The 27362-nt window shown below is 40.7% G+C and overlaps 1 protein-coding gene across 2 annotated transcripts in view; it reads right to left on the bottom strand.

The window, feature by feature from the left end:
- Positions 1-15592: 15592 nt before the first annotated feature.
- Positions 15593-27362, bottom strand: part of zmym2 (zinc finger, MYM-type 2) — a 35316-nt gene continuing 23546 nt past the window's right edge. For both annotated transcript variants that reach the window (XM_084361154.1, XM_084361155.1), the window contains exons 18-25: positions 26617-26874; positions 23875-24059; positions 23590-23782; positions 23357-23508; positions 21627-21741; positions 20802-21044; positions 20024-20168; positions 15593-19177 (exon numbers count right to left, since the gene is read on the bottom strand). In XM_084361154.1, coding sequence (XP_084217280.1) covers positions 18961-19177; positions 20024-20168; positions 20802-21044; positions 21627-21741; positions 23357-23508; positions 23590-23782; positions 23875-24059; positions 26617-26874 — 1508 coding nt within the window. In that variant the 3' untranslated portion in view covers positions 15593-18960. The remainder of the gene's footprint in view (positions 19178-20023; positions 20169-20801; positions 21045-21626; positions 21742-23356; positions 23509-23589; positions 23783-23874; positions 24060-26616; positions 26875-27362) is intronic.

The raw sequence follows: 27362 nt of genomic DNA, 5'->3' as shown, positions 1-27362 counted from the left end.
GAGAGAGAGAGAGAGAGAGCGAGTGTGACCCAAACTGCCAATCTCTATGATCCTCAAAGGAAAAAAATGTCTTAAAACTAAAACGCAGTGGCTCTTCACAAAAAAAGGCAGTATTAAAAAAAGAAACTGTTATTTATTTCAAGCTCAGGCAATGATGAGTTTGAACTTTAAAAAAAAAACAACAACAGCGAGAGAGAGAAGAAACAGTTGGGGTATTTTTCTGTGTGTTCACTCGGTGTGTTCTCACAGACTGCTCGGGACTATGGTCAGACGTCAAATCAGACGACCCCACTGTTGACACAATGTTAGCTGGGTAGCTGGCCCTTCCCTAACCCTGCATACGAAGCCCTGACAGGATGTTTTGTTCAAAGCCCGTCGTCCCCGTGACTCCTCCAAACTCTCTCCTCTTACGTTTCATGCAGAGCATGATTTCTCTGGCTCGTCAGGGAGTAGGAACCATCTCACAATGCTCAGAACAGCAACCTGTTTTCAATGCTGTCTTAAACAAGAGAAGTGCCTTGTGTATGAATGATTCTTTTGTAAGAACAAGTTGATGTAAATGTTAATTTACCTCAAATGTTTACAAAACTGTTACTAAATAAATTTTTTGTACCATATTCGGTGTTCTTGCTTTCACTTTTGCGAGTCTGCATTATTGTTTGCCTCAAAAATACAACTACTAACTATCAAAGACACAAAGATAAAATATTAAACTGTCAACACATTAGATGGACAGCAAAGGCTGTAAGTCTGATTAGGCTGACATATTCTCAGGTTCACTATCGAAAATCCAAACAATAATCCAGGTATCTCATCACACGAGAGATGTAAGTTTCTTCTCCAGCACTACATAGTGCTCCTTCAATAATTAATGAGTCATAAATGTCAAACTATCTTTTTATATTTTAATGCAAAGGATGAGCTGATGAGTCTCACAGTCTGAGGAGTGAAGCTGCTCTGTAGTCTGGTGGTACAGCAGCAGATACTTCTGTATCTGTTGTCAGGTGGCAGCAGGGTGAACAGACTGTGGCTGGGTGTTGGTTGTCTTTTAGTATCTTTGGGCTCTGTGCAGACGTCTCACTTCACTGATGTCACTGATGCTCTGTAGATGGTACCAGTGATGTTCTGGTGGTTTTAATCAGCCACTGTAGAGCCTTCCTGTCCTGGGCCGTGATGAACCATGCCAGTTTTTCTCTGATCAGAATGCTTTCTATTGCCTCTCAGTAAAAGCTGAGAGGAACTTTGTCCACTTTTGTCTTTTCCATAAGAAATAAAGCGATGCCTGTTTTGTTTTGTTTTTTGTTGTTTTTTGTTTACTATAAATTTGGGTGTGAATGTCTTTACCTTTTAATAGCAGTTGACTTTTTTTGGTCAATGGTCAATTCTGAGTCTACAGGCTGGTGGAAAGAAAACATCCAAAATATACATTAAGTTGTTTATTCTAGATTTCTGATCTGGAAATGTAGACAAATCAGTGTATATTCAATAATACAGCCTTTCAGAAGACTGTTTAATACCAAGAATAAGTGTGTTGATGTCTCAACTAGGGAAGGTTGGTGATATTTTATCCTATTCACCTGTAGAGTCTCATTTTTTGTTGAAATATGTCTGACATTTTACAGTGCATAACTTTAATAGCCGTTTTCTCAAAATTAGTTTTCTACACCAAACTTTCCAGTGTTGTTTTTTCGTCTATATTCCAAGAGTTTTTACAGCGGTGTTGTTTATATATAGTTCCCTGACTTGTACAACATTTTATTCCTAAAAGCATTGCAAAAAATGATTTTTACAGTCGACAGTATCTTCTGATCATCGAGTAAGAAACAGAGATATCAAATCCCCTCTGTAAAAACCTTCGACTCTATATTCAGTGAAGAATATTGAACCTGGCTTTATCCAATGTTCAGATTTCCGCTCTGGAAATTGATGCAAATTAGCAAATACTTAACTAGATAAAGACTGATTTGCAAAGGTAAAGAATATATGTGTATGTATATATATATATATATATATATATATATATATATAACCACAGTATTGTTTTTTTTTTTTTTCATATATTAGAGGCAGTTAATCTATAATAATCTGTCCACAAAGTAGTCTTTTGGCAGCATGTAGGTCTTCTTATTTTGAACTGCTGGTTTCTTGTTGCTCTGCGGGGTATATGCTGCTGACATCAGCAGCAGGAGAGCTCCTGAGTGTCTTCAGTATTACTCTCTTTGTAGACTCTTTGACCTCCGACCTCCCAACAGCTCACTCCCTCAATCTGCATTCCAACAGCGAATGTCAGAATGTGATGCTGAGCCAGAGACACACACAGCCAGACCCACATCATAACCACATCCAGAAATAATTAAAATAAGACGGACATGTCAGTGTTGCACCTGAGAGTCAAACATCTATCACAAACTCAGTCTACGCCATCACAAGAACTGAGTGACAATTTTCAACACTGTGCAATACATGATAAAGGTGGGTGAAATTTACAGCTGCTGGGAACGTTTGTTCTGATCTTTGGGCGCAGAGGGCATCAGCGAAGCAACACCCAAAACAAATACATACAAAATACAAGTGAATATAATATTATATTGATAGTATATGATAAGTGAACGACCTAAATGCTATAGTATACTTCAAATGTTTTTGGGCCATTGTAAAGGAATACAGATTTTAGGAGATAGGTTTCTCGATTTCTTTAAGAGAGTGAGATGAAAAGATCAATATAAATCTCCTGTCTGTGTGTCAAGTACAGCATTATGTAAAATACTCCTTCAAACACCTCTAAAGTGAACTACTTTATGTTTATTTCATCCATCTGACTTTTGCTTTTGTCAGCTAAAATAGAATTAGCTTTGCATTCTGTACACATATGAATATATGTGAAAATATACAAACTCTGACAGTAAGTCTTATTTTTACAGGCTACAGTGTCCCCAACATGCAGCCAGCAGGAGCTGGCTAATAGAAAGATTAGTGAGTATGGGGTCTTACGTACCATTTCTTGCAGTGTGGTGTACCATAGCGTGTGGTACTGGCATCTCTATGAAAACACAAAATTAACACGCAATTATACAAAAAGTATGACTTTGCATTGCTGGCATATGAGGCCAGTTTGATAGATAACATTTAATTTACAAACAATGCATTACACTCACGGCTATAACCCAAGTCAGATGGCTTCATATAGAAAAGGAAGGAAAGCCACAGAAAGTTTTAATTGTATTAATGACAACACGTCTTATAATTCAATATTAATGATTAAATAAGTTTGTTTCCATTACACATTGGTCTGCGTATAGGGGATTAATTGATGTCACAGCACAATAATAACTAGTTGAAGTACAACTAACTCAGTTGATATTTAGCTAGTTATAGTTAGAAAGTTAGATGCTAATCTAGCAGACATCTCTTTTTTCATCAACCTTGTCATTGTAAATAAGGCTAACATTACAGACTAGTTCACCTTACCTCAAGTAGAATATTTGCTGGCAAAACTCAAGTCTAAAAAAAAAATATTTTTTTTACATGACCAGGCCTAGCCAAAAAAAATGATACCCTAATTAAAAAGGAGCATTTTTTTAAGTAATGGCCAGAATTTTAGATTAAAACATTCAGAAATATTAACTCACATTATCAGCAGATTGAGAAGAAACTACAGTGTTGTCGTTCTGTCAAAGACGTCTCTGTTCTGAGTTGCAGAGATGTTTACTGAAGTTAGCATGCTAACCAGCTAGCCCCGGCCCGTCCTGTCTCATAATACCACTTTGTACCTGAAGAGGTGATAGTCTGATAGCCCCCATAGTTTCAACTTTGAGATGTAATAGCAGCAGGTATACAACTTAGTCTAATAAGTAAACTAAATAAACTCAAAATATCAACAAAAGAAATATTTTTACACCTATTTGCCTCACTGTAATTGAAAAATACAACCGTACGCCTTCTGAATTCAAATTTCTCTCTTTTACTGAACTAAGATGAGCTTAATAGCCTCATCTAAAAAACACTTCATTCAAACTCGACATACATAAAATAAAACTCACCAAAACAGCCCTGGTTTGTCTTTCCACAATCACCCCTGGTTAGGTTGAAATAAATCCTCAATTCACAAAGTAAGATGGGAACATTTTCTAGCTCTACATACAGTTTTTGTCTAGCTTTGTCTAGCTACAGGGCTTACTACACTAGGCTACTTGCTAATGGCAGCTAGCACTGAAGCTAGATACTACAGCCAAATAAAGCTGCAACAAAGAGTAAGCAGATATAATTGTGTCCCCAGTAGTTTTGGAGCTACCTTCGAATCCTGGCCATTTCAATTTTTTTTAACAAATCACACCTTTAACATTAGACATGCTCAGCTAACACTAGCTGGTTCCTTTGTTAGCTGCAATGACCACTACATTAGGCCTACTCTGGCTAAATTAGATTGTATACAACATAGAATAAAGTGTATAAAGACAGCAAACATTTGCTAATAGAAACATTTAGACATAATGACTTAATAACATGTTAAGCAAGTTAGCCTGACTTTAGCCTGCTCACCAGTAAATGAACATACATAGGCTATTATATATATATTAGAGCTGATAATATTAGATTTAGTTGCCATGACTTAAATGACCTAACTAGTATTTGTGCTAGTTAAAGGATCAGAATTTAGCCTATCCCTGTCTCCACAGGATGGCCAAAGATGATGAAAGTGCTGAGCAGTTATGGTTTATTATTTTTTGTGACTAAAAATTATGTTTCAATGCAGATTTTCAGCCTCAACCACATGACAACTGATGTGAACAAAACGTTCAATTCATATCTTTAGCTATCTAGTAGTGGGCAATTCTTAATGAAGCACTGACACATCCAGCAGGCCTGAATGCTTTCATTAATTTGGAGTTGTCCAAAGTCTAATATCCACTTTGCTCTGGTTTGGTCTCCACTAAATCCTGAAAAAAGTTCCTGGGACTTCAGTTTCCTATGGAGTTGCTGCTTGTTTTGAAATGTAAAATGAAAAAACAAAATAACATATATAACCATAAAATGGCTCCATACAGCTCATGCGGCATAATCCAAGTCTCCGGGAGCACCAAGATCCCAAAAGGATTTGAAAAGACGTTATTTACACAATCGACACATGGTCGAGCTCACTGCAGCTACAGTGAAGATTTTGGCTTTAAAAAGGGCTGTAGAACATCTTTTCAAATCAATTTGGGATGACAGATAGCCTACTTGGATTTTGCTAGACGAGCTGGACGGAGTCATCTTATGGATTGTGTCTCCCTCTTTTTCAACCCACCTGGTGGAGGCAGATGGCTGCCCACCATTGAGTCCAGTTCTGCTCGAGGTTTCTGCCTGTTAAAAGGCAGTTTTTTTATCACCACTGTCGCCAAGTGCTTGCTCATGGGGGAAATGTTGGGTCTCTGTAAATAAATCAACCAAGGAGTATGGTCTGGACCTGCTTTATTTGGAAAGTGTCCTGAGATGACTTTTTTTATGAATTGGCACTATACAAATAAAGATTGATTGATTAATTCATGTATTTTTCACCAGCTACTTCAGTTGTTTGGGAGAATGCTGCAATGCTGTTTTGCTGTGAAGCTCCAGGAATTTTTTTTGGACTACATAACTTCACCTAATTCCCACTGGCATGGGGTGGGGTAGATAATGAATTTTGATTTCAGGGTGAACTGTTCCTTTAACGAGATTAGCCCAGAATGAACCATGCAGTAGGTAGAGCTGTAAAGCTAAAACAATTTTTTAGATGGGCTAAAAGAGGTAAGAAAAAAAAGAAGATGCAGTGTTGGTGAGTTTCTGTCCGTGATCGTGGCACTAAAAGCATTTTAGGGGTTTCACATTTCACCGAGTCGCTGATGTCAGTACAAACATAATGATTGAAGCAGGTTTAAATTTTTCTGTCTAAGCTGAGGAGTCAGTAATAAACAGCACGAGGATTTGGAAGCATTACTTGCACAGGATATTTGGCATTGAGTCTAACAACAGAGTACAGTACATGAGTGCTGGGCTCTTGGGTCCAGTGGCTGAAGAGTGATGGGAGATAGTTGATCTGTTGGCACGACTGACTGGAGGCCTCAGCCTGTCACTCAGTTAGTAGACTTGTTTCCACTGCAGGGCCAAACAGAGCTCAATGCTTTTCACTTTCTAACCATCGCAACAGCATTTCTTTGAGTTACATCTTCCTCCTTTTCCTCCCTCGGCAATTGGCAGATTGTGTTTGTTGGAATTTTTGAAAGTAAGTACATTTTCTTTCTAGTCCTACACCTGGTGGCTGGTTTTGGTCATTTGAACTTGACGTTTTGGGAGCACGACACTGGTCTGGTTATAAGGCTTACTGGTGAGGTCAAGTTCAGAGGTCACAAGGTGGTGCAGACATGTCACTGCTAGTAGTGAATGGATAAAACAGCATTAAACAAAGAAAATACACTACAAAAGCAATGGCTTTAACTTTGTTTCTGACTGCTTCAACAACAGCTTTGAGATTTCAGTAGTTGAAACATACAGATTGTGTAGATTAAACACAGAATAACATTTTCACTGAAATGTTTAAAATCACTGAGGACATTTGTCCACATTCACCTCATGTGAATATCCACACATCCATCACAAACAGCATATTAATTGAAAATATGAAGAAGAGTTTAACATATAAGATGTTTGCCTAATAAGGAAGTAAAGACACAAGTTCCAGTGTCCTGATAGTGGTTTCGGTGGTGTTTTTATGTGGCCCCTGTGAAGCACCACTTGGCCCTGTGGTGGAAAAGTGACAGCCACAGAAAGAGAGCGTCTGCCACTGAGTCACCAGTCTTCAGCTCGGAGCAGACAGGAGGCTATATTTAGCCTTTAATCACCTAACAAATTCACACTCAGCCCACAGCACAAATACCTCAGGCCCTCTTTATGTATTTCAGGAGTGTGATGAATTTGTTTCTGGGAGGCCTGACCACTGGCTCATGGAAAGACAGAGATTTGTTTGACAGAAACTTTTCCAGACTGTTAAATGTCTGACTGCATTTCTTAAAAATCAGATCACCAAGTTTTTTACAAATATAATTTTTTTAAAAATAGTCAGGAACATCCAGTCACAACAATCAAGATTTAATAGTAAAGCAGAAAATTAATTTTAAAAACAATCCAAACATTAGGACAAAAGAATGCTTTGCCTTTGTATTTTTAGAGAAAATGTTTTCCTTTAATCTGAGTCCAGTGCCATTGTCAGGATTTCATGTATGCTGAGGTCATAAGTCTTAAAGGGGAACTCCACCAGTGATCTACATTAAAGTGTGTTTACAGGCCTCGGGGAGTACTACTGCACATGTGAAGAAAGTTGTATAAAGCATTTTGTGGTTTCAGAGGGAGCTGCATGAAATCTGATAAAGTGCCTCCAGTGATGTCACTCAGTGGCTAAGTTGCATTTTGGGTAATGTTGGCGCCAAGTATTAAAAAGCAGTCCACTAGTCTACTATCACACCTAGGGATGCATGATAATTATGGGGCCAATAAATTATTGGGCAGATAATTATCGTGAAAACAGGAAATTTGAATTATTATTTATTCTTCTGATAATGAAATTATAGCAGATAATTCTCCCGATACAGTAGGTGGTGCTATGCCATGTATAAGTTGGTTTGCAGAGGAGAGAGGAGACAAAGAAGAGATGGGAGAGGGAGAGTAGAATGACAACAGCACAGCATGTAACGGTTCAAAGATGTCGTCGCCCATATGTTAACAAAAAATTGTTTTTTATCAGTTATTGGTTGCAAGAGGCAGGTAGTGGTTATCCATTGAAAAAAATCCATATCGTGCACCCCTAATGAAACTATAACAGTGTTGGACTATTAAAAAAAAACTATTAAAGAACGATACAACAGAACCTGAGATATCACCTTCTTTATTCCACACACTCATCTTCATTTTAAAAACCTGGAATGCAACATAGGCAGGAGTGACCACTGGAGGCAGTTTATCAGATTACATGCAACTTCCTTTGGAGCCACAACAGACTTTTTTTTACATAAGCAACAGTGCTCCCAAGACCTGTAAACACACTTTAATGTGTAAGATTGCTGGAGTTTAACACTGTTTTAAAATCTTCTTGAAACTGATGCAAGTCTTACTCCAAGATTCAATAGTTATTGCCATTCCAACATAGTTATTAAAGGAATTTGGTTTGGGGATCTCACCTGAGACAAAAACCTCAGGTTCACATCACATACAGGAAGTACACTGAGCGAAACAAGGGCCAAAAACATAAAATGACAATAGTTGATAATAATGCTTACGCATAAAAACACTTTAAATGATGTTTGTGGGGAGAAAGTAGACATGATGAATCTTGTGTCCCTTTCGTCTGTAATCAAATGTCATACGTTTCAGCAGGGGGACTAATGCCTATATTTTAAGATTTAAGGTTTTTTATTACTTTTTTATTAAAGACTTAACATTTTTTAGGAAATATCTGAACCGACTTTTAAAAAATCCATCATGTGTATTTGTGTGTCATTAAAGAACATTTTGACGCCGCATACTCCCAGATTCAGTACAGCGGGCATGAGCTCACTGTCCATGGAGGTAGCTACTGTTCAGCGCTGCCTGAGCTCTGTGCTTCCAGTATCTTTTGGCTTTCATTTAAAATGCAGCAACTCCAGCATTTTGTTTCACAACAGCAAACTGGTCGGAAAGTGACTTGTGAACTTCAAAAATCCCAAATAAATCACCTCAGAAATATGAGGATCATTTAGCTTCATGCAACAGGAAAGGTTTTTGCTTGACCATGACTTGACAAAAAAAGCCCCAAAAATTCAAAGTTAGTAAAATAAATCTAATCTAGACAATGAACTCACTTAAAAAGGGCCTTCATACACACACGACACAGTTGTTGGTACTGTAAATGATGTAATGTTGCAGCATTTGTACAGTGTGCGGTCATGTGGGATGGCTTGTTTTGACTGTTTGTCTGTTGAAAGAGGGAGGGGGGCTGCACAGGGAGAAAAAGCTTTATGAGAGAATTATGTGAGGAGAGGTCAGCTCTGCGGGGACACCTACAGGTCAGCTCAGGGTATGGGCACAGCGTCAACAATGCACCTGGCTGACTTCACCTGAGTGGGTGGGTACACTCATCGTGATTCTCTAAATGTGTTCCCTAAAATGAATAAAGACATGGAATGTTATCTCTATCTGTCCTAAAGTCAACTAAAGCACAAACATATATTAACACAAATGTAAAACGTGTCAGGTGGAGAGCAGCATCTCCTCACTTCACTCTGAACCACAACGACCTTCTGTGACCCGTCAGGAGCAGAGCACTGAGCTCAGAGCAGGAAACAGAACGAGGTCGGCTTCAGTCTGGTTTGGTCTTCCTGCGGCTCCTCCTCCTGACATGTGAACAGGGGTCGTCAATGTAATGAAGCTATCTCAATTTGGCATTTTTATTTAGAGATGTGGTAGTTGATTGTTTGACAACGAGGGGGATCTGAAAATGTGAGGATCCAAGTCATCTCAACACCAGGATGTTCTGTTCATGATGTGGGTCCTGCGGCGGTTAGAGATTTCCTATGGTCAGTTGATGTATTGCTTGTGTAGTTTAACAGTGTTCAGTGGTTTCTGAAAATGTAAATAAAAAAATGAACATCAACATAATATATCTAAGTTTCTCTTTTATCATATAACCCTAGTTTATTATTAGTTATTAGCTGTTATTGGCGAAGTTGCGTACTGTTTGTTTCCAGCTGATGGAGGTTATTAACATGAATTTGTCCCGTTGCTGTGAGGTGTTTCTGGTGTTGTCTGATTGGTGGACTGCTTACAAGTTATTATACTGTATATCATGTTTGTGCTGTTTTAAAAAATGAGTCTTAAATATAATGATTGTTATTTAACTTGTAAGGGACAAGCTCAGACAAGCATTGACAGCTGCAGGCACCATGTCTGATGTACTGTATAAGTGTATAATTTCCAACAACAGTCCTTTGAAGGACATTAATGATCATTACCTGATAATTGTACATGTTATAGTTTCAAATTTGACAAAGGATGATACAAGTTTGACCAACCAACCTTATAAAGTGAGTATAAAGTAAGTTGTACTTACTTTATACTCACTTTATATCATTCTCATGGTAATGATGATAGCTGAAAAACAGTTGACCACCGTTTTGTTCCTGTCATGTGGCTGCTGCTGCTTGAAGGATTGCAGCTTTACCAACATGCATTGCAATAAAACTACAATCACAGTATGTTTTCAGCACTTTTGCCATCAGAGCCCCTCGACCTACCTGAGGAGATAAGGCTCGCAGAATCAGTAACTTTGTTTAAATCACTTCTTAAAACTTACCTTTATGCTTTCATGTGAAGTCATCATTTAAACAGATTTTTCACCTTTCTATCTTTTATTCCTTTTACTGCTCTGAGCCTATTTATCTGGTTTTAATTCCTCTCAGGTGTTTGTTACCGTCCTTTACTGCTTTAATTTGCTTACTGTTCATCTATGTATTATCCTTTATCATTTTTACTGTTCTTAATCTTTTAATCTGTTCTTAATTCCTCTGATGTGTTGTCATCTTTTTGTATTTTTACATTTTCTGTTGTGCCTTCTAGTTTGAACTCCCCTTAGACTCAGCTTCCTTGTGTTTGGCTCGACCGTTGACTGTTTCCTCTGTAGTACTGTCATCCTGAGTTTCCTGCCTCTGCTTGTTTGTCAAAGCACTTTTTCAAAGGCGCTCTATAAATAAAGTTTATTTCTCGACAGTGACAAAACATTCTGCAACACCCTGTTGTGTTTTAGAGGCCAAAGATCCCAGCTGCAGTTCACTGCATCAACAAACCTCTAAGAGCTGTAATACTGTTCAATATCAACTTGTGGGTCAAATATTAGTCTTGCAGGACGATCTGAAACGGAGGAGAGGAGCTCCTGACAAGGAAATAGGGAGAGGAGACTGTATCCTGGCTTCAAGAGGAATACTGTAATACAGTGTGTGTGTGTGTGTGTGTGTGTGTGTGTGTGTGTGTGTGTGTGTGTGTGTGTGTGTGTGTGTGTGAGACTGGCTGATGTGACAGGGGGCGTTTTGGAAAAAGATGAGTTTGGTGACTCTGCGCTGAAGGGATCTTTGCACTCACTGCTTCACGACAGCTCTCCAAATAGGGTCAGGCCATCCTAAATTTAACCTAATCCAAGCCCCCCACTCTCCCTCACCACCAGTCAGAGCCAAGGTTACACTCTTCTGTGTGTGTGTGTGTGTGTGTGTGTCTGTGTGTGTGTGTGTGTGTGTGTGTGCGTGTCTGCAGAGGGGTAGACAGTTCAGATATTCAGATACTTTCTCCTGCAACATTCCAGAGACGAGGATCAGTGGACATTTTTGGTGCATTTTGCAGCAGCAGCATGTAATGAATGAGTAAAAACAAAAGTATCCAACAGGATGAAAACAAGAATAACTGGGGGAAATATTTGTGTTGCACTTCAACCCACATCCCAGCTGTCCCAGCTTCACTCTTTCCCGTCCCTCAGCCGGTCCTGCGCCATGTGTTGAGGCACACAACCTGAGAAATGCAGTTGTCATCCATTCCTGCCCTCTTGTCCTCTGTGCAGCTGTACACTGCCTCTACACACACCCACACCCACACACATCTACACACACACCCACACACTGGCTCTTGCCTCCCAGTCGCTGTTGTTTTATCATTAAATGGCGACATTAGTTCATATCATGTGATTCGAAGAGGATTCATTGCACATTAGAGGCCCTAATCGCCACCTATAGTCTACCCCCCGGGCCTCGCCCACATGACCCTGCTGAGCACAGCGCTTTCTTTATGCCCCCTGAAAGAGCTGGGGATTGAGCCCAAACAAAAAAAACCCCACGAGGGTGAAAAAATGTTTTTACACCCCTCGCAGGCCTGGCTGTGTGGGCGCACGGGGCCGTTTTAGCTTTAGATCAATGGGACAAGTTACTGGAGTCTGGCCAACTCTGACAGATAGCACAGAAAGAAAAAAGCTTGCCTCTTCAAAAAATTGGGTTTTGTCACTGTGTTTTGTACCTCCACCCGTCCAACACCCCCCCAAAAAATGTGAGGCGAAATGGGGGAATGTTTTTCCTTAAAGCCTCCAAAAGATTTGACTTTTCAGGCTTTGCTTCTTCTGTGCTGAGGGTGAGAGGGCGAGGCTGGGGGTGGGGAGGAGGAGGTGGGGTGTGCATGGGCTTATGGGAGGAGAGGGGAGGCCGCCTCACGCCGGCTGCAGATGTGAACCTCTTGTCAGACGTGGGTCCGAACACGGAAGCTCAACAAAGCTGCAGCTCTTCCTGCGGCTCATGATGGGTGTTATAGTTTAACAACATGTCTGGTGCGGATGATGGTGGCGCTGATAAACCAGGAGCTCACAAACACTCAGCCGGGCCCCAGGGGGGAGTTCACAGCGAGGGCGTAGCGCCCCCCATTGGGAGAGACAGGACAGTGCTCTTTTCCGCTCAGACACAAGACAGAAGCAGCCTCGTCTGTGGCCATTCTTGTGGTTTGTCTGCTGTAAAATGTCTGCTCTCATGACAGGATAGAGTCGTATCTATTTTTCTTTTTGTCAACAAATGAAAAGATCAAACTCATCAATGATTTAATCTGTATTCCTCTGTGTCATAGGCCTCTATTGTTGTCTAAAAACAGCATTAAGAAAAAGCAAAAAGCCACACTGTTGCATTGGGTGAAATGTTAATTAAATACCATGAGCACACACACACTGTTTTTTTTGAGTCGATTCCACAAACACCGTCTGGCTGCTAAAAAATACTCACTAAAGTACCAAATGCGTATGAATCCGCTGCTGAAAACAGTCATCAACAAATATACTGTTAACACCTGTCTGAGTTACATTTGCTTAAAACTAGTCACCAGCTGTCTTAGAGAAATACTACCTTTAACACCCAGACTGTTTTGAAATAACAATGTGTATGTGTAAGATGTGTAAGGCCAGAATTTAAATTTTAAAGAGAAGTGTGTTGAAATAAATGGTGAAAAAGCCAATTTCAGCCATCACAAGAGGCCCTCTCTAGAGCCAGTCTTTTGTTTGTCCTTTCTGGGCTACCGTAGACGGTGCAACACTGGACTTAAAGTGATAGTTGGGGTCTTCTGATGTGGGGTTGTATGAGGTATTTATCTCTAGTCAGTGTATCACCTGCAGTAGATGACCGTCAGCTCTCCTCCTGTGTGGAGAAGCAGCACTTAGCAACGACAGGGAGGCAGAGCATTGTTCTGCTGAACATCACAGACAGCAAGACGTATTTTAGCCACCTAAAGGAAGGCACTCCTAACATATATATATATCCATTTAAGTGTACGCTGTATTTTGAACATTTTTGGTGCTTTACATTGTCGTCACAGTCCTGTAATACTGATTAAAATTTCTTCTACAAAGCTACGTAGTGCACCTTTAAAGGTCCACTTTGTAAGAAAGTCTCATCCCCAACTCATCAAATACTGACAGTTTGGGACGATGAACAACCCAATGATTTTCACAGGACATAGAGAGCCGAAGTCACACATCTTCTGGTTTGTCCCACGGGACCTTATTTTGGAAAAATACGTCATTATAAAGACCACACAGCAACAACAGTTGTGTTAGTGAAGTTGTAACTGCAGTTGTCAATATGAGTAGATTTATTGTGATTTTCTCCTTGTTAGTACTTTCTCTGTGCAGAGTGAGATGATGTAGTTCATTGAGTGCTTTAACACAAAACTAGATGATATTTTGTTTCTATTGTTACGACAAACAGCGACTTTACTGCCTTGAAAAAATATCTTTTTAATTCACAAACATCATATGTGTGATTCATGACAGTTGGTAGTCTGGTAATGTTCATGTTTTCTGTAGTGTATGTCAGAAGAAAAAGGGGTCACATATTTTTGATTAGATATTTGAGAATAGATTTTATCAAAACTTTCAACTTATGTTAACTTGTCTATGGAGAGCTGTAGGACTACTTCTGCTTAGTGACACAACACATCCTGGCCTCTAACCTTTTCTAACAGGACTCCTTGTCTCATGAGCCTGAGGCTGTTGTACTGACCCCGGGGTGTCGACAAGCCGCACCTCCTCCTGCCCTTCCGTCCGTCATCTCCCAGATAACTCCCCCTGCCTCGCTGTCATGTCCACCTGGCACCTTGTAAAAAAATGGGACATGATAGCGAGAAAGGTCAGAGCACAGGGAAGAGGCCCTCATGTCGAGCCAACGGTAACATGCTGCAGTAATTTGAACCTTGACGCTGGAGAGAAAGATGATGGTCTTCTTGGGGCTCGTGTATGTCTATAAGTGTTTACATTAAAATGGATAACAGGGCCAATGACCAACAAGACAAACAAGATAGTGTGCCAAAAAAAAATTGTGTTATGCATCAAGAATCAAGATTCAAGTAATGTAAGACTGTACAGCGCAGGATTGGACAACAAAATAATAGTCATAGTCCATCTATGTTACTCACAACACAAAATTATATAAATAAATGATCAAATAAGTAATAAAAATAAAACTATTTCTCTTGTGGAATGCAGAGGATGACTTCAGGAGTCTCTCAGTCTGGGGAATGAAGCTGCCCTGTAGTCTGGTGGTATGGCAGCAGATACTTCTGTATCTTTTGCCAGATGGCAGCAGGGTGACCTGACTGAAGCTGGGCCTTTGGGCTCTGTGTAGACTGATGCTTGCTGCAGAGCCCTCCTGTTTATGTGAATGGATATTCTTAATGAAATGAACTGGAAGTGTGTGAAATATAGGGGAAAGAATGACATACTGCTTTGTCTCATGTGACGAGGGCTCAATATACATTGGTCAAAAGTATTTGGACACCCTGCATACTTACTTTTCCAACTTTTTGTGGACAGTTTGGTGAAGACCCTTTCCTGTTTCAACATGGCAGTGCCCCGTTGCACAAAGCCAAGTCCATAAAGAAATTATTTTCGTTGTGGGAGATCTTGACCTCAACACCACCCAAAAACTTTTCAGATGAACCAGAATGCCCACTGTGAGAAAGAGAGACCTCACTTATGTTCTTGTGCTGTGAAGGAATGTAGCTAAGTACATTTACTCTGGTACAGCTTTTGGATACTCTTTACAACGCTGCTCTTGTGACTGGATGGGAGCAAATCGCTGCAGCTCGGTTCAAAATCAGTTGGGAAGCCTGACTCCAGAAGAAAGGAGGCTGTTGCAGCAGCAGATTGAGGCCCATGAAGATGTTCAGCTATCACATACAGCTGTAATGTTCCGGTGTCCACATGCTTGTTGCCCTGCAGTACATCTGAGTGAGATCTGACTTTTCATTCCACTTTCTCTTATTTGGGGGATTTGCATCAACAGTCTTCTGCACACAACCCCAGCGCTTTAAAGGGTTCAGTTCACCAAAATCAAAATAGACATTTCTCTTCTCAACTCTGTTTACAGGTTTTGATTAGTGACGTTCTGCCATCCACCCAAAACGATGGCTACGAACAGAACTCAATTTAAAAAAAAAAAAAAAAACAGAAAAATTCTTCATACATATTTTAATATAATGACCCTTGCTCATGTTACCGTCTTCACTTAAAGGCAAATAAAAGCACACCATTAAGGAGTCTGGTTAGAAAATGAAACCATTTATTTAACATGACCGTATCAGCAGATCAGCCCACACACATAGCATCAGACTCAAGTCACAATCACTCACTTTCAGTATATACAGATAGGCACATTCACATTAGGCATTAAAGCCAGCCACAGCGACTACTGTAGGTCCAAACCCGTGGCAGGTTTGGTCACTGCCTCGGCGTCCAGCAGGAGAATCAGCCAGGTTCACCGGGGTCTTCTCATTCTGTGTCAGGTTGAAGTTCCACAGCTTCGCTTAAAAGGTGACAGATCTGGTGTCAGAAGTCCAGACCTGTTCTCCCCCTAAATCCACTATGTTCCTGAAATGTTGCACTTCAGTTCAAGACCAATAAATGCACAGTCAAGTGTACAAAATAATAGAAACACCTGCTCTGTAGATCAAATAAAACTCAAAATGGAGTCCCTGACCATGTTGGCCAGGTGAATCCACTTGAGTTAGGAGGAGCAGTGACATGGATCATGCAGAGAAGACATGTTTGATTCTTAATCAGTGACAAATTTGAGACATTATGTTTATGATGGGTAAAATCCAACATCTGGAGGGCGTTCCTTATATTTTAAGCACTGGTTATGGAGACGCACATCTGTTTGGTGTCAAATTTAGCCAGCTTTACATCTCAGAGTATTCTCTAAGTGGAAATGATCAAGGAAAAGTAGAAAAAAAAAAATCATGAATCTTCACTTGATTTAAACTTGATGACACTTTCTCCAATTTATTTAAACAGTCAGAAAACAAATTCAAATGAAACTCAGAGGTAAAAAAAAAAAAAAAAGGGACTTTAACCGTATTCATAAAAAATAAAGAAATTAATGGACTGTGTAGCCTGGAAAAATAAACAAGTTTGTGAAAAAGGAAACAAATCATTTCTTAACCAACCAATTCTTAATCACAATACAAGCTTTTGCTTTGCAGTGCTAGCACTCTAAAACAGCTGGGAGGAGTAGGGCACGTACAGTATTAACAAGTCCTCAGTTTTCAATCTAAATCAATATTAAGTTCAAAGGAGATTAAAAGTAACTGAGAAACACCAGGAAAATACGAACACAAGGACAAAAGCAGAAAGGAAACGTTCCAAAATCGTCTTGAGTTCTGAATAGTCAGTGTCCTTCATGTTAAACAGGTTCCTGCAGGATACCCTTTCATGGACAAGAGAGGCGAGGGGGCAGGACTGCAGCAGGTTTTCAATGAATGACGGTTGAGATGGAAATGGCACCCATAAAAACCCCATCCCAACGTAAAGAGGATACACGCAAACTAATAAAAAGAGAAATAAATAATCAGTCTTTTTAAAAAGGCTTCTTGGGAGGCGGGTTTTCAAGCTGAAGGTTTTGGTGGGAGGTTTTCTTCCCCCCCCCCAAACTACAGTGTCCCTCTGTGCCGACTCCATCTCAAATGACCGCCTTGTTTCAGAGATATTTACACTTCAAAGCAACCCAATCTGGGCTTAGTACGCATGTAATGCTACATTGCATGAATGAAGGATCTCCCAGCATCCCCTAAAGAAATGCAGCATGTTGGTAGGTTGCCTTTACCCCACACCACAAACAGTCAGGTCCGTCTGACGAGAGATAACGTTTACAGTCAGTCCCGACTCCTGCTGCTCTGAGCTGAAGTCCTCTGTGGTGCGGCGGTTTTGCCTGAGAGCAGTACTGATAGAGGAAGAGCAGTGAGCAGGATGACAGGATGGAATGAAAGCAGCCCAATTAATGCAGATGTGTGATACAGCTGAGAGGAGGAGGCTGCTGGTCTTGTGCTGCGTTCAAGAGATGCTGGAAAGTCAGAAATTCCGAACTGGAGGTTTTCAATATGCACTTTGACACCGTAAGTATTTTGAGTAAGTGATGCTATGTAGCGCTAACAAGCATCAAAATACACATAAGTCTAATTAAGTTTACAACCTAAAAGCTCCTACACACACAATTGGGATTTCACCTGATTTGATTACTGGACTGTGCAGATGACATCTCTCTCACATTTGCGTCACACCTGTTTAAGTGGGATGATTTACAACCACTTTTTTTCTTTAAGTGTGTCAAGAGTGACGCTGCAGGTGGTAGTCTAGCAGTGTGATAATCTAATGTACAGACCGACCCCCCCTCCCCCTGTCAAAGGCGAACTCTGACCTGCAAAACCACCAGAGCCAGCTAGAGAGCAACCGAATGCTTGGTAAAGGCAGGTTGTACAGGTTTCAATAAAAGGCAATAGGGAAACAAAGGAACGATAACGTGACCGTAACTTTATGATGCGCTCAGAACAGATTTCAATCACTGTTTATTTCTATGCAGAACAGAATGACACCCATTGGTGTGATGACTTTAACAATCTTAAATTTACTAAACCAAATATTTGCTAAACACAGAAAATGACACCTTTGTGTCAAATGTTCACAGCCCATCAGTGAAGCAGCAATGGACAAGTACATTCTTACATCACTGATGGGAGGAGTCAAAAATGCAAGTGATCTGAAGCTTTCCTCCGGCCATAAGTAGAAGATTTGGGGATTATCCTTTAAAATAGAAATTTGAAATATAAAGTACCAGTTATTATTATTAATTATGTCAAAGATGGAATTTCAACTTTCTAGCTGGGAATTTCAAACTTAGAGACACAGACACAGCATCACCTCCTCTGAGTAGTGGTTCTGGTTTCATCCAGAACTCCTGCCTGCCTTCTCTCCCTCTCGTTGATTCTCCTTGTAAAGATGAAGTTACTCTCTTCACCCCGAGCACGCCAGTCCCTCTGTTCAATCCACGGAGCGACAGCGAGGAGGACATGGGGCCATCACGTCCTGTCCCTTCACCTGTGTCTGTACCTCCTCCTTGTAGCCTGCTGGTGGCTGCTGATGACCTTTGCTGAACATGATACAGTGCTGTTTTAAGTTTAAATATTTAATTAAGCTGCTTTTATAAACACCCTAAGCCCTCAGAATGGTTGACAACGGAAAATCTTTTCTTTTCAAAATATCATGATAACCGTTAATACACTTTGTTTTCTACCTGATTTAACTTTGTTTGACCAAAGATAACAAATAACAGCTCCACCTCCTTCATCTCTTACTCATCATCTTCCTTTTAACCTGAACAAGTTCTCATCACACACCAGGACACATCTGTGCCCATCCTCCTCTTTATGACTGGAGGGAAAATGAATTCCTCCTCCGCCAGAGTGAAAGTTTGGGCTGCTCTTCACCACCACTCATCATCTCAAGTTCCCTGTTCTGGATGCCCCTCACCAGGAGGACACAGCAAGTCAACAAGGAGGTGAAGGAGGACGAGACAATAAGACAGGGGAGGTGCACACACACTAGCTATCCTCTGCTGACTGTCCGAGCGACTGCTATTCTCCCCCAGCTGCTTCACCCCTGTCCTCTTCCTCCCCCTCCAGGTGTTGTCTGTCTGTGTAAATGTCCCTGACCAGGAGGACTCTGGTGAGGAGGCTCTCCAGGATCCGTCGCTCCAGCGGCGTGGAGCTGAACCACAGCGGGTCATCTGGACTGCACGCTGGATCCGGCTGAACGTAGAAGACATCGAGGCGCTCCCGCAACAACGCTGGGCTGGAGGGAGGGAGGGGGCAGAGACGGACAGACGAAGGAAGAGGGTGAAAGTAAAGAGACAAATGTGGAGGGAAAGAAGAAAATGGAGGAAAGTGAAGGAGAAAAAGAAAAGCAGCATCAAGAAGAGGGTGAGATTGGGATAGAGGGATGTATCAGATGAGGAGGGATAATAAAGAGACAGATGAGGGGAGCAAAAGTAGGAGAGGGAAAGAAGATGACAGCACAGAAAAGTGCAATAAATGTTAAAAAGAAGAAAATGGGATGGAGAAAAGATTGAAAGGATGTTAACGAAAAGAGAAAGGAGTGGGGTGAGCAGGATTAAAGGAGATGAGGAAAGAAAGGGGGAGGTGGGGGAGAAAGAAGTGTGAGTCTCTTGTTTTGATGATTGTCTTCTTGAATAAATAAAGAAAAACTGACAGTAGTTCATATTTCAAGTCCTCATCTTTTAATAATCAACACTGAGGTTCAGGATGTGAACAGCAATGAGTTTAATCACGGGACTCAAACAGAAATCCAACTGAAGACAAACCATTTATCTAAATCAAACTTTCTACGGATGAAAACTGATGAATTAACTTGTGAATGGCATTTTCACCGTTTCTTTTCAGTATTTTCACTCCGTTTCACAGTTTTTGTAATATCATAGGCCAAACGTTTAACAATGACCATTCATTGGTAAATAATCAGTTGCAGCCCTAGTTAAGATGTCAAGATAAGACCATCAGATTAATTATTAAAATACTAAAATAGTATAGAGGGAAAGTATTGCTGCGAAGAAGATGGTGTGTTGGATAAAGTGTATTTTCAGTTTTATGTGGTCAGTTTCATCAGTATAGATAAACTCACCACTTAGATCTGTAGAGGTCATATAGGTCACACTCATGCTTCTTAACCGGGCAGCGTACAGTGGAGCCTCCTGAGTCATCGTCTGATTCATAGTCTTGATCTCCGTCCTCCGACTTACGCTTCCTCTTCCTCGACTCCGTTTGCACTGAAGGACCACAAGACAAAATCAAACATTGTTAACAAGATTTGAATTGCTAAGATAGTTGATGTTTTATCAATTATTTTTCTTAAATAATGGGCTTCTATAAATAAGAACCTCCGCCAAGGACCTCCCCTGTCCCCATTAGAAAGAATTTTCTTTTTTTTTTTTGTTAATTTCTCAGGGAATAATGCCTGGATCTAGATGAAGAAAAAGAAATTTGGTGGATTGAGGTGGCTTGTATCTATGACAGTATGTGAACAAAGGGGACTGTTGGGCCTTGGTGTAGGTGAGGTATGTGCTGTACTTAGTGCCGTTCAAGTTATGTTAACATCTGAATCACAAAGAGCCAATAATTTTCATCAATCCTCAATATGTCTTACAAATGTCACAAAACCTACAAGTACAAAATGTTCCTCTGGAGTTGTATTACTATTCTTGGTTACAGCAGCTCTTTAAAAAAGGCACACCTACTTACTGATAGATAATGTGAATCATACTGCTGCCTTGGTTTAATGTAGAGATAAAAAGCACAACTGACCCATTCAAAGTATAAAGAGATATGTCACAATATGCGATGGCTGAATTACATCAGCAAAATAAAAAATTGTTTCAATATGTACGTTTTGCAGGCCTCACCATGGTGATCCTGAGAGATGGAAGGCACGCGGATGCAGACGCTGGTCTCCTTGGTGACAGGATGGATGGTGTCAGGGCCGTAGACGTTGGCGAAGGAGAGGCGGAGATGCTGCTCCACGGTGCGCAGGCCAAAGTATTTGGTGTTCAGGTAAACCAGAGAGCGCAGCAGAGCGGCAGGACTCTGCTCCCCGAGCTGCCGGCTGCTCCACAGGCTCTGCTCCTCCACCCGACCCCACAGTGAGCCTGCAGAGGACAGCAACACTATAAAATATATTCTAGGAAACTAACCACGCTTAGTCTGACTCTCGCTCTTCACTAGTGAAAATGGAGATGAAGAGGAGTATTTTCTCAATTTTATTTGTTCAGGAAAAAAAAAATTAGATGCCACTCATTTCAGGATAAAAAAATATTTCAATTCTCACTAGAAAATAACTAGCAACTCGCTGAGAAATTGTTTCAGCGTTTTGTATTGAGAAAAGTGTCCTCATATTACATCATAGTGCAATCACAGAGTGTCAGGATGTGAACAGCAGAAGAGTTATAATCATTGGACACTGCAGCACTACAGTTTAACCTCCACTGGAGGGCGCTACCAAGCACACATGAGAACCCCAATCCAAACTGACCTCTGATTTTATTTGTTTAATAAATTTTTTGCTGTTTTCTGTACATTGTGTTTCAGGTGTTTTCAATTAATGGAGTGATTTTAAATATGGTGAATCACTTATGCAGGAAGTCAACTTTGAGGTGAAATTTAACAAAAGTGACAAAACAGCAATTAGGCGTTGAGCAGACTATCATCTCAGACTGTGTGGCTGCACTCACCATCAGGAAGCACACTGGGCTGCCAGTCCTTCAGGACCTTGTTAAGCTCCTCTCCGAACTGCTGGTAGCATGGGTCGCTAAACAGGTCATCCTTGCGGCCTCTGGCGTGGAGATGCTTCAAACAAATAAAAAGAAAGAAAAAAAGTCAAACAAACTCAGCCTGCAGTCAGTAGTTTCCCTGAGATTAAACTTTAGTGTCCTCATATTAAAAGATCATCACTGTGTTTCAGGATGTGAACAGCAAAGAGTTTTAATCACTGGACACACAAATCTATACATTCAGATCAAAGTGGAACAAGAAGGGTTTTTCTGGCTTGCTGCTAAAAGATGTGAAACCGGTCGTCTCCTCTGCAAAAAACCTACGAATGAGCTTAATGAAAGAACATGTTTAAAAAGTGGGGGAAGGGTGCCGGCACATTACAGCAGGCCCAGAAAGGTACAAGACATTTTCAAATGTTTAAAACACATGACCCGATTAAATTTTACATACATCAATAAAATCTTTAAAACTTTATCAGTTTCTTACAGATAAAAATCAATCTTACATGTTTCTGTCAGAAAAGCCACACTCCAGAGGCCTTTGGACCGTCCTGCACTCCATTCTGCAGCCATGCTGCTGCTGCTGCTGCTGACATGTGAGAGCAGGAGGGAAGGCTGTGCACTACTTATATTCGTCCCACTGGGAACACTCAGTCTGAGATTAGTTCCTACCCCCGAAATGACTGAAGATGGAACTTGAGTGGAGAGTTGTCAAGGCTAATTCTTAAAAATTATATTTACTCCATGTGAATATTTATATTGTTTTGTTGCACTCTTAAATGTCATTGTTATTTTGTATTATTTTAAGAAATGTTGTTATTTAGTATATAAAACAATGATAGACACATTTTAAATAATCCTGCCAACGTTACACAATTTAGCAGAGATGCCTTTCCTTTGTTTTTCTTTCCCTTTTAATAATTGTTATTTTTGAGTATTTTAAGGTATTTATGCCTTTACCTGATACAGGCAGTAGTGAGGTGACAGTAAATGAGGGGCGAAACAAAGGAGGGACAGGAAACAGAGGGGGAGGGCTTAAACAGGAGGACTGCCATCACATGGTGCACAGCACGATGTCCCATTCTCACACTGAAAAGAGGCTCCTTGTCCTCAGTGTGTTCTCCCAGAGTAAATAAAGGGAAGACAAAAATAAAGAAAAGACAATGACCATTTCACCGTAAATAGACCGTGATGATTGTGATAGCTTCATTTAAATTTGTTAGAACAGTGTTTCATGTTCAATCTCAGCTGTAATCCCAGATTGATTCATGTCTTGTCACATTCTTGATGCTTCAAAGACACAAAGAAGAGGCCTGTCCACTCTGCAGGGCGGGTGATTTATTTCCAGGGAAGGCACAAGAAGTTAGCAACTGGCCTGCTAAAACTGAAACATCAGTCATTTGTCTGTCAGACCAAGTCAAGAAAAAACACTAAAGGAACAAAGACCAAGGTGGACTGTAGCACAAACCTTTATTAAAAGGACTAACGTTTCGACGCCATGTGCTTCTTCATTAGAGTCAAACAGTGCCCTGCTCTGAGAACATCGGACAGGCTTACAGCTCCACGCGAAGTTGTTGAGACACACTAATGTCAGTGATCAGTGTTATACTCTTCTAATGTAACTTTTATATCCATGGTCTGATGGCTTACTGGAGAGGTGCTGGTGTTTTATTCTCTGGCTTGGTACCAACCTGCTGGATGCCCAGACAGAGGTAGAGGATGCTGTCTGGAGAGTAGCGCTCCCCACTGGGCCTGCAGACCTCCCTGACAAACCGGGACAGAGCCACATTCAGCTCCTCTGAACTCAGCGACAACAGGTTACTTTTAGTCCGGGCTGCAGGAGCTGGGAACAGACACAGATTGCTGTCAGCAAGCATATCCTACATGTTCTCAAATATGACTATCAACCAGGACAGCAGGTTACCTGGTTTGGAGCTGTCCTTTCCTTTGGTGTCATCTGAGTGGTCAGAAGAAGACAGTGCCCAGCGTTTCCAGGCATGAATACCATAGCGGGCTTTGAGAGGCAGCGATCGACCTTCTGACTGTTTGCCTGTTGGATGTGAAGAGGAGGACGAGGCTGGATCTGAGCTCTCCTCGACCGCCAGCCTCTTGTTCCCCTGAAACACAAACACACCAATTACTACACTGTCAACTTAAGTTGACCACTACAAAGTATTAATATGTATACTGTATGTGATTGTGTACATACTTGTTTCCTGGGCTGTGGTCGAGGTGTCGACTCCTCCGGCTCCGGCTCCGGCTCCGGCTCCGGCTCCGGCTCCAGCTCCGGCTCCAGCTCCGGCTCCGGCTCCTCCTTCTCCTCTGTCAGGACTGGAGGTAGAGAGAAGCCCATGTCCTCGTCCATTCCCTCCAGGACAGGAACAGGTTCTGAGGCTGAGACACGACACAACATCTGTTCAATTAGTTTCTTATTCCAGTCAGGGTGGGAAACAGGTAACATTAGATTTAGGGGCTTATACATTGTAGCATTTAGTTCAATGACTTATTGTTAAGATACTAAGTGTATCAGCATTCAGAGCCTCAGGTACAGTGACACTGTCATAGTCGGTACATTTACATGTACTCAAGAGAGCAGCTTATTCAGACTGACAGGGTTACGCAGCTAATCAGACAAATAAAATAAATCCATGTACACCTGCAACTGGTCAATAGTCTGATCTCTCCCCTACACCCAACCTCAGAGACAGAAGACACAGTATCTGCTTTGATTAGCAGCACAGTGGTCATGGTTAAGAAATTAGAAACCTTGCTTGGGAAATCAGATTTATCTTATCCATTAGCCCTGTTATGGAAACTGGGTTCCCTTTTACATGAAATAAAAAAAAAAAAAAGTAAGCCAATTCCTTAAGAGAATGTAAACGCATCACAAGACTCCCTGGCTAGAAATAAAATATTAACATTTCTGCAGGTAAAGGAGTGGTTTTCTCTTTGCACAAACAATACAGAAGTCCAACAGCTGCAGCTACATAACTCTCTACAAAAGTCCCTATTTGTCACATATAATCACTGTAATCAATATGAAATAAATAGTTTATAACAGGCTCGAACGTAGCTGTAAGCAGATTTAATTGTTCATTAATGTATTTGTAAACAGCTATAACTCCTCCTGTGGATACCCATAAGTGGAGGCTGCTTTATAAAAGAGATAATGAATGATAATATAGTAAAACAGCTGTAATGATGTCTTCATAGGAGAAACTGTTGCCAAAAACTGCACATCAATACACACTCAGCAAAATTGTCATATTTACTTACAACTATCTCACAGTGTATTATAAACTATTTGTTATATACCATTTAGAAATGCTTAATGGGGTTTTTATTAAACACTTTAATTTGTAAGGGGAAGAATGCTCTTTATGATTTAATTAATCCAGATTATTTACAAGGTATTTGACGACCGACAGTAGGGACACAGTGGAACAAAACAAAAAATATACATGTATACATGATAGATACAAAAATACTGAGATCTGAATATAATGAGAATTTCTCAGTTTAGGGCAACAATGTAGTTTAGTTTCAGACGGAGGCCATCGTGTTTAGGTCCCAAGAAAGGGCCTAATATCATGGGTGGAGCCGCATTTGAAGTACATACGATCACGGCCCAGAAAGACACAGTAGAGCTAAAGAATTTTGTACCAGTCCAGTGATGATAAATTATTAAGAGCAAAAATGTAGCCCATCAAATGGCTTGGTTAATGACTTAAGACTCCTCCTCTGGACAGTACATCAAACCTTAAACCCTCTACGCCCTGAAAGTGGTGATGACAGCAGGTCCAGAAATAACCAATGGGAGGAATTTGAATCTCAATTACTGAATTGATCCTTTTTTAAAACCCATGCAGTCAGACGTTGTTGCATAAGAGCTGCTTCGCTAAACAGCATGAATGGAAAGAAAAAAAGCAGACAGACTGAGAGAAAGAGACAAAGTCAGCCGGAGCGTTTCAGACAAATTGACTGATTTGAATTCAGGAGCATTTCTTCATTTACTTGACAGTCAAATTGAGGCAGCACCAAATAAATGTGAATACATGTCTTGAAGAGAAAAGTTTAAGTCCTCTTTCAGCAGCTTATCAACAGTAACAAAGCAATCTGAAAAATTAAAAAAAGGTTTATTGGCCTAAGAAAAGAGCTGGATCAGTCACCTCATAAATGGAAGGGCTCAAATTACCAAAAAATGTCAGGAATGATGTTTATGGAGTGCTGCAGGGATGATGTATTTTTGAAGGCTAATCCGGAAGTTCCCATCGCCCTGGTCCCCTCAACAAAAAGCTAATAGGAAATGTCTATTGTATCTTGGATTATTGCAGAAAATAAGCTCTGTGGCAAACAGAATTTATGTTACATTTTGTTCAGTATAATCTTCATCTCTGTAGTCTCATTAGCTACCTGTTAACAGCTGCCTTTTTTATGATACGTAGAAGCTTCAAAATTCATGAGTGTGCATTTACTGATGAACAAAATGGGACAATAGTTTACACATATTTACACTTGTGTTAACCACAGCCCTTATTTTACACATCTAACCAGAAGCCCATTCAAAAAACCCATTGACTTCAAGATGAAGGATCCAGAAGTGCAAAAATGTTGACTCCTTCCTGCAGCACTTTATGTTCAGATATATTGGTATGAAATCAATGACATCTGTCGAGCTTAACAAATGATGGTAACAAAAGGTGAAGCTAATTATTTAAGTATAAGCTTTACTGTTAATTTAAAAAAAAAAAAGGGCAAAATGTTTTTTTTTAGTTCTATCAAAGTGTGCCAAAGTATCTGTTTGACTGACCGTCAATCCTGTAAATACCAAATACTGCAGAACTATTATTGCTCACGGCTTTTACAACATGATAGTGATTGCTCTAGACTGACACTGGCTCACTGGCCTAGTATGGACAGGTCTGGAACTCCATGTACAGTCAGTGTTTACCTTGAGGGAAGTCTGCCTCCAGGTCCAGGTCGGGCTCATACTTGTCATCCTCCTCCTCCTCCTCCTCCTCCTCCTCCTCCTCCTCCTCCTCCTCCTCCTTCTCCTCCTCCTCTTCCTCCTCCTTCTCCTCCTTCTCCTTCTTCTCCTCCTCTTCCTCCTTCTCCTTCTTCTCCTCCTTCTCCTCCTTCTCCTCCTCAGAACTGCTGCTGGAGGACTCCTCCCCTTTATGCTCCTTCTTCACCTTCACTGGCTTTACATCTGTAACACAGCCAGATCAGTCTTTATTGTCATCACGCTCTGCTTTCTTCACATCTGACTGAACATCCTATAAAATTGGGATTTTGTAGGCTCATTGACATGAGCTTTGTTTAGTCCAGTTCCCCTGGCTTTCATGTCAGGACTTGGCCTAGTAAAGACTGAAATAAATCCTTAGTATCCGTCATCATTGTTACAATTTGACTTATAGTAACAGGGTTTTCCCTGCATATTAATTTTGGAGGCAGCCACTAACGCTAAAAATAAACTTAAATTTTCCTCAAGAAATTTCCTCCAGTATGAAGAGCTTTCGGTGTGAGGCTTTTTCCTGATTATTAAACAAATCCCAGTGAACTGCCGCATTGCCGGTCAGACACTTTAGCTTACACTTGCCCATCTTACCTTTTCACAGACCCTACCTATTTATCAATCATGAGCGTCATATAACCAGAATAAAGTTCCACCTGTATCAACCTCTTGTGTAGCATTCA

The sequence above is a fragment of the Pagrus pagrus genome (assembly GCF_965226575.1).
Source record: "Pagrus pagrus genome assembly, chromosome: 9".
NCBI lineage: Eukaryota > Metazoa > Chordata > Actinopteri > Spariformes > Sparidae > Pagrus > Pagrus pagrus.
Note: the sequence above shows the minus strand (reverse complement) of the source record. Positions and strands in the feature narration are given on the sequence as shown.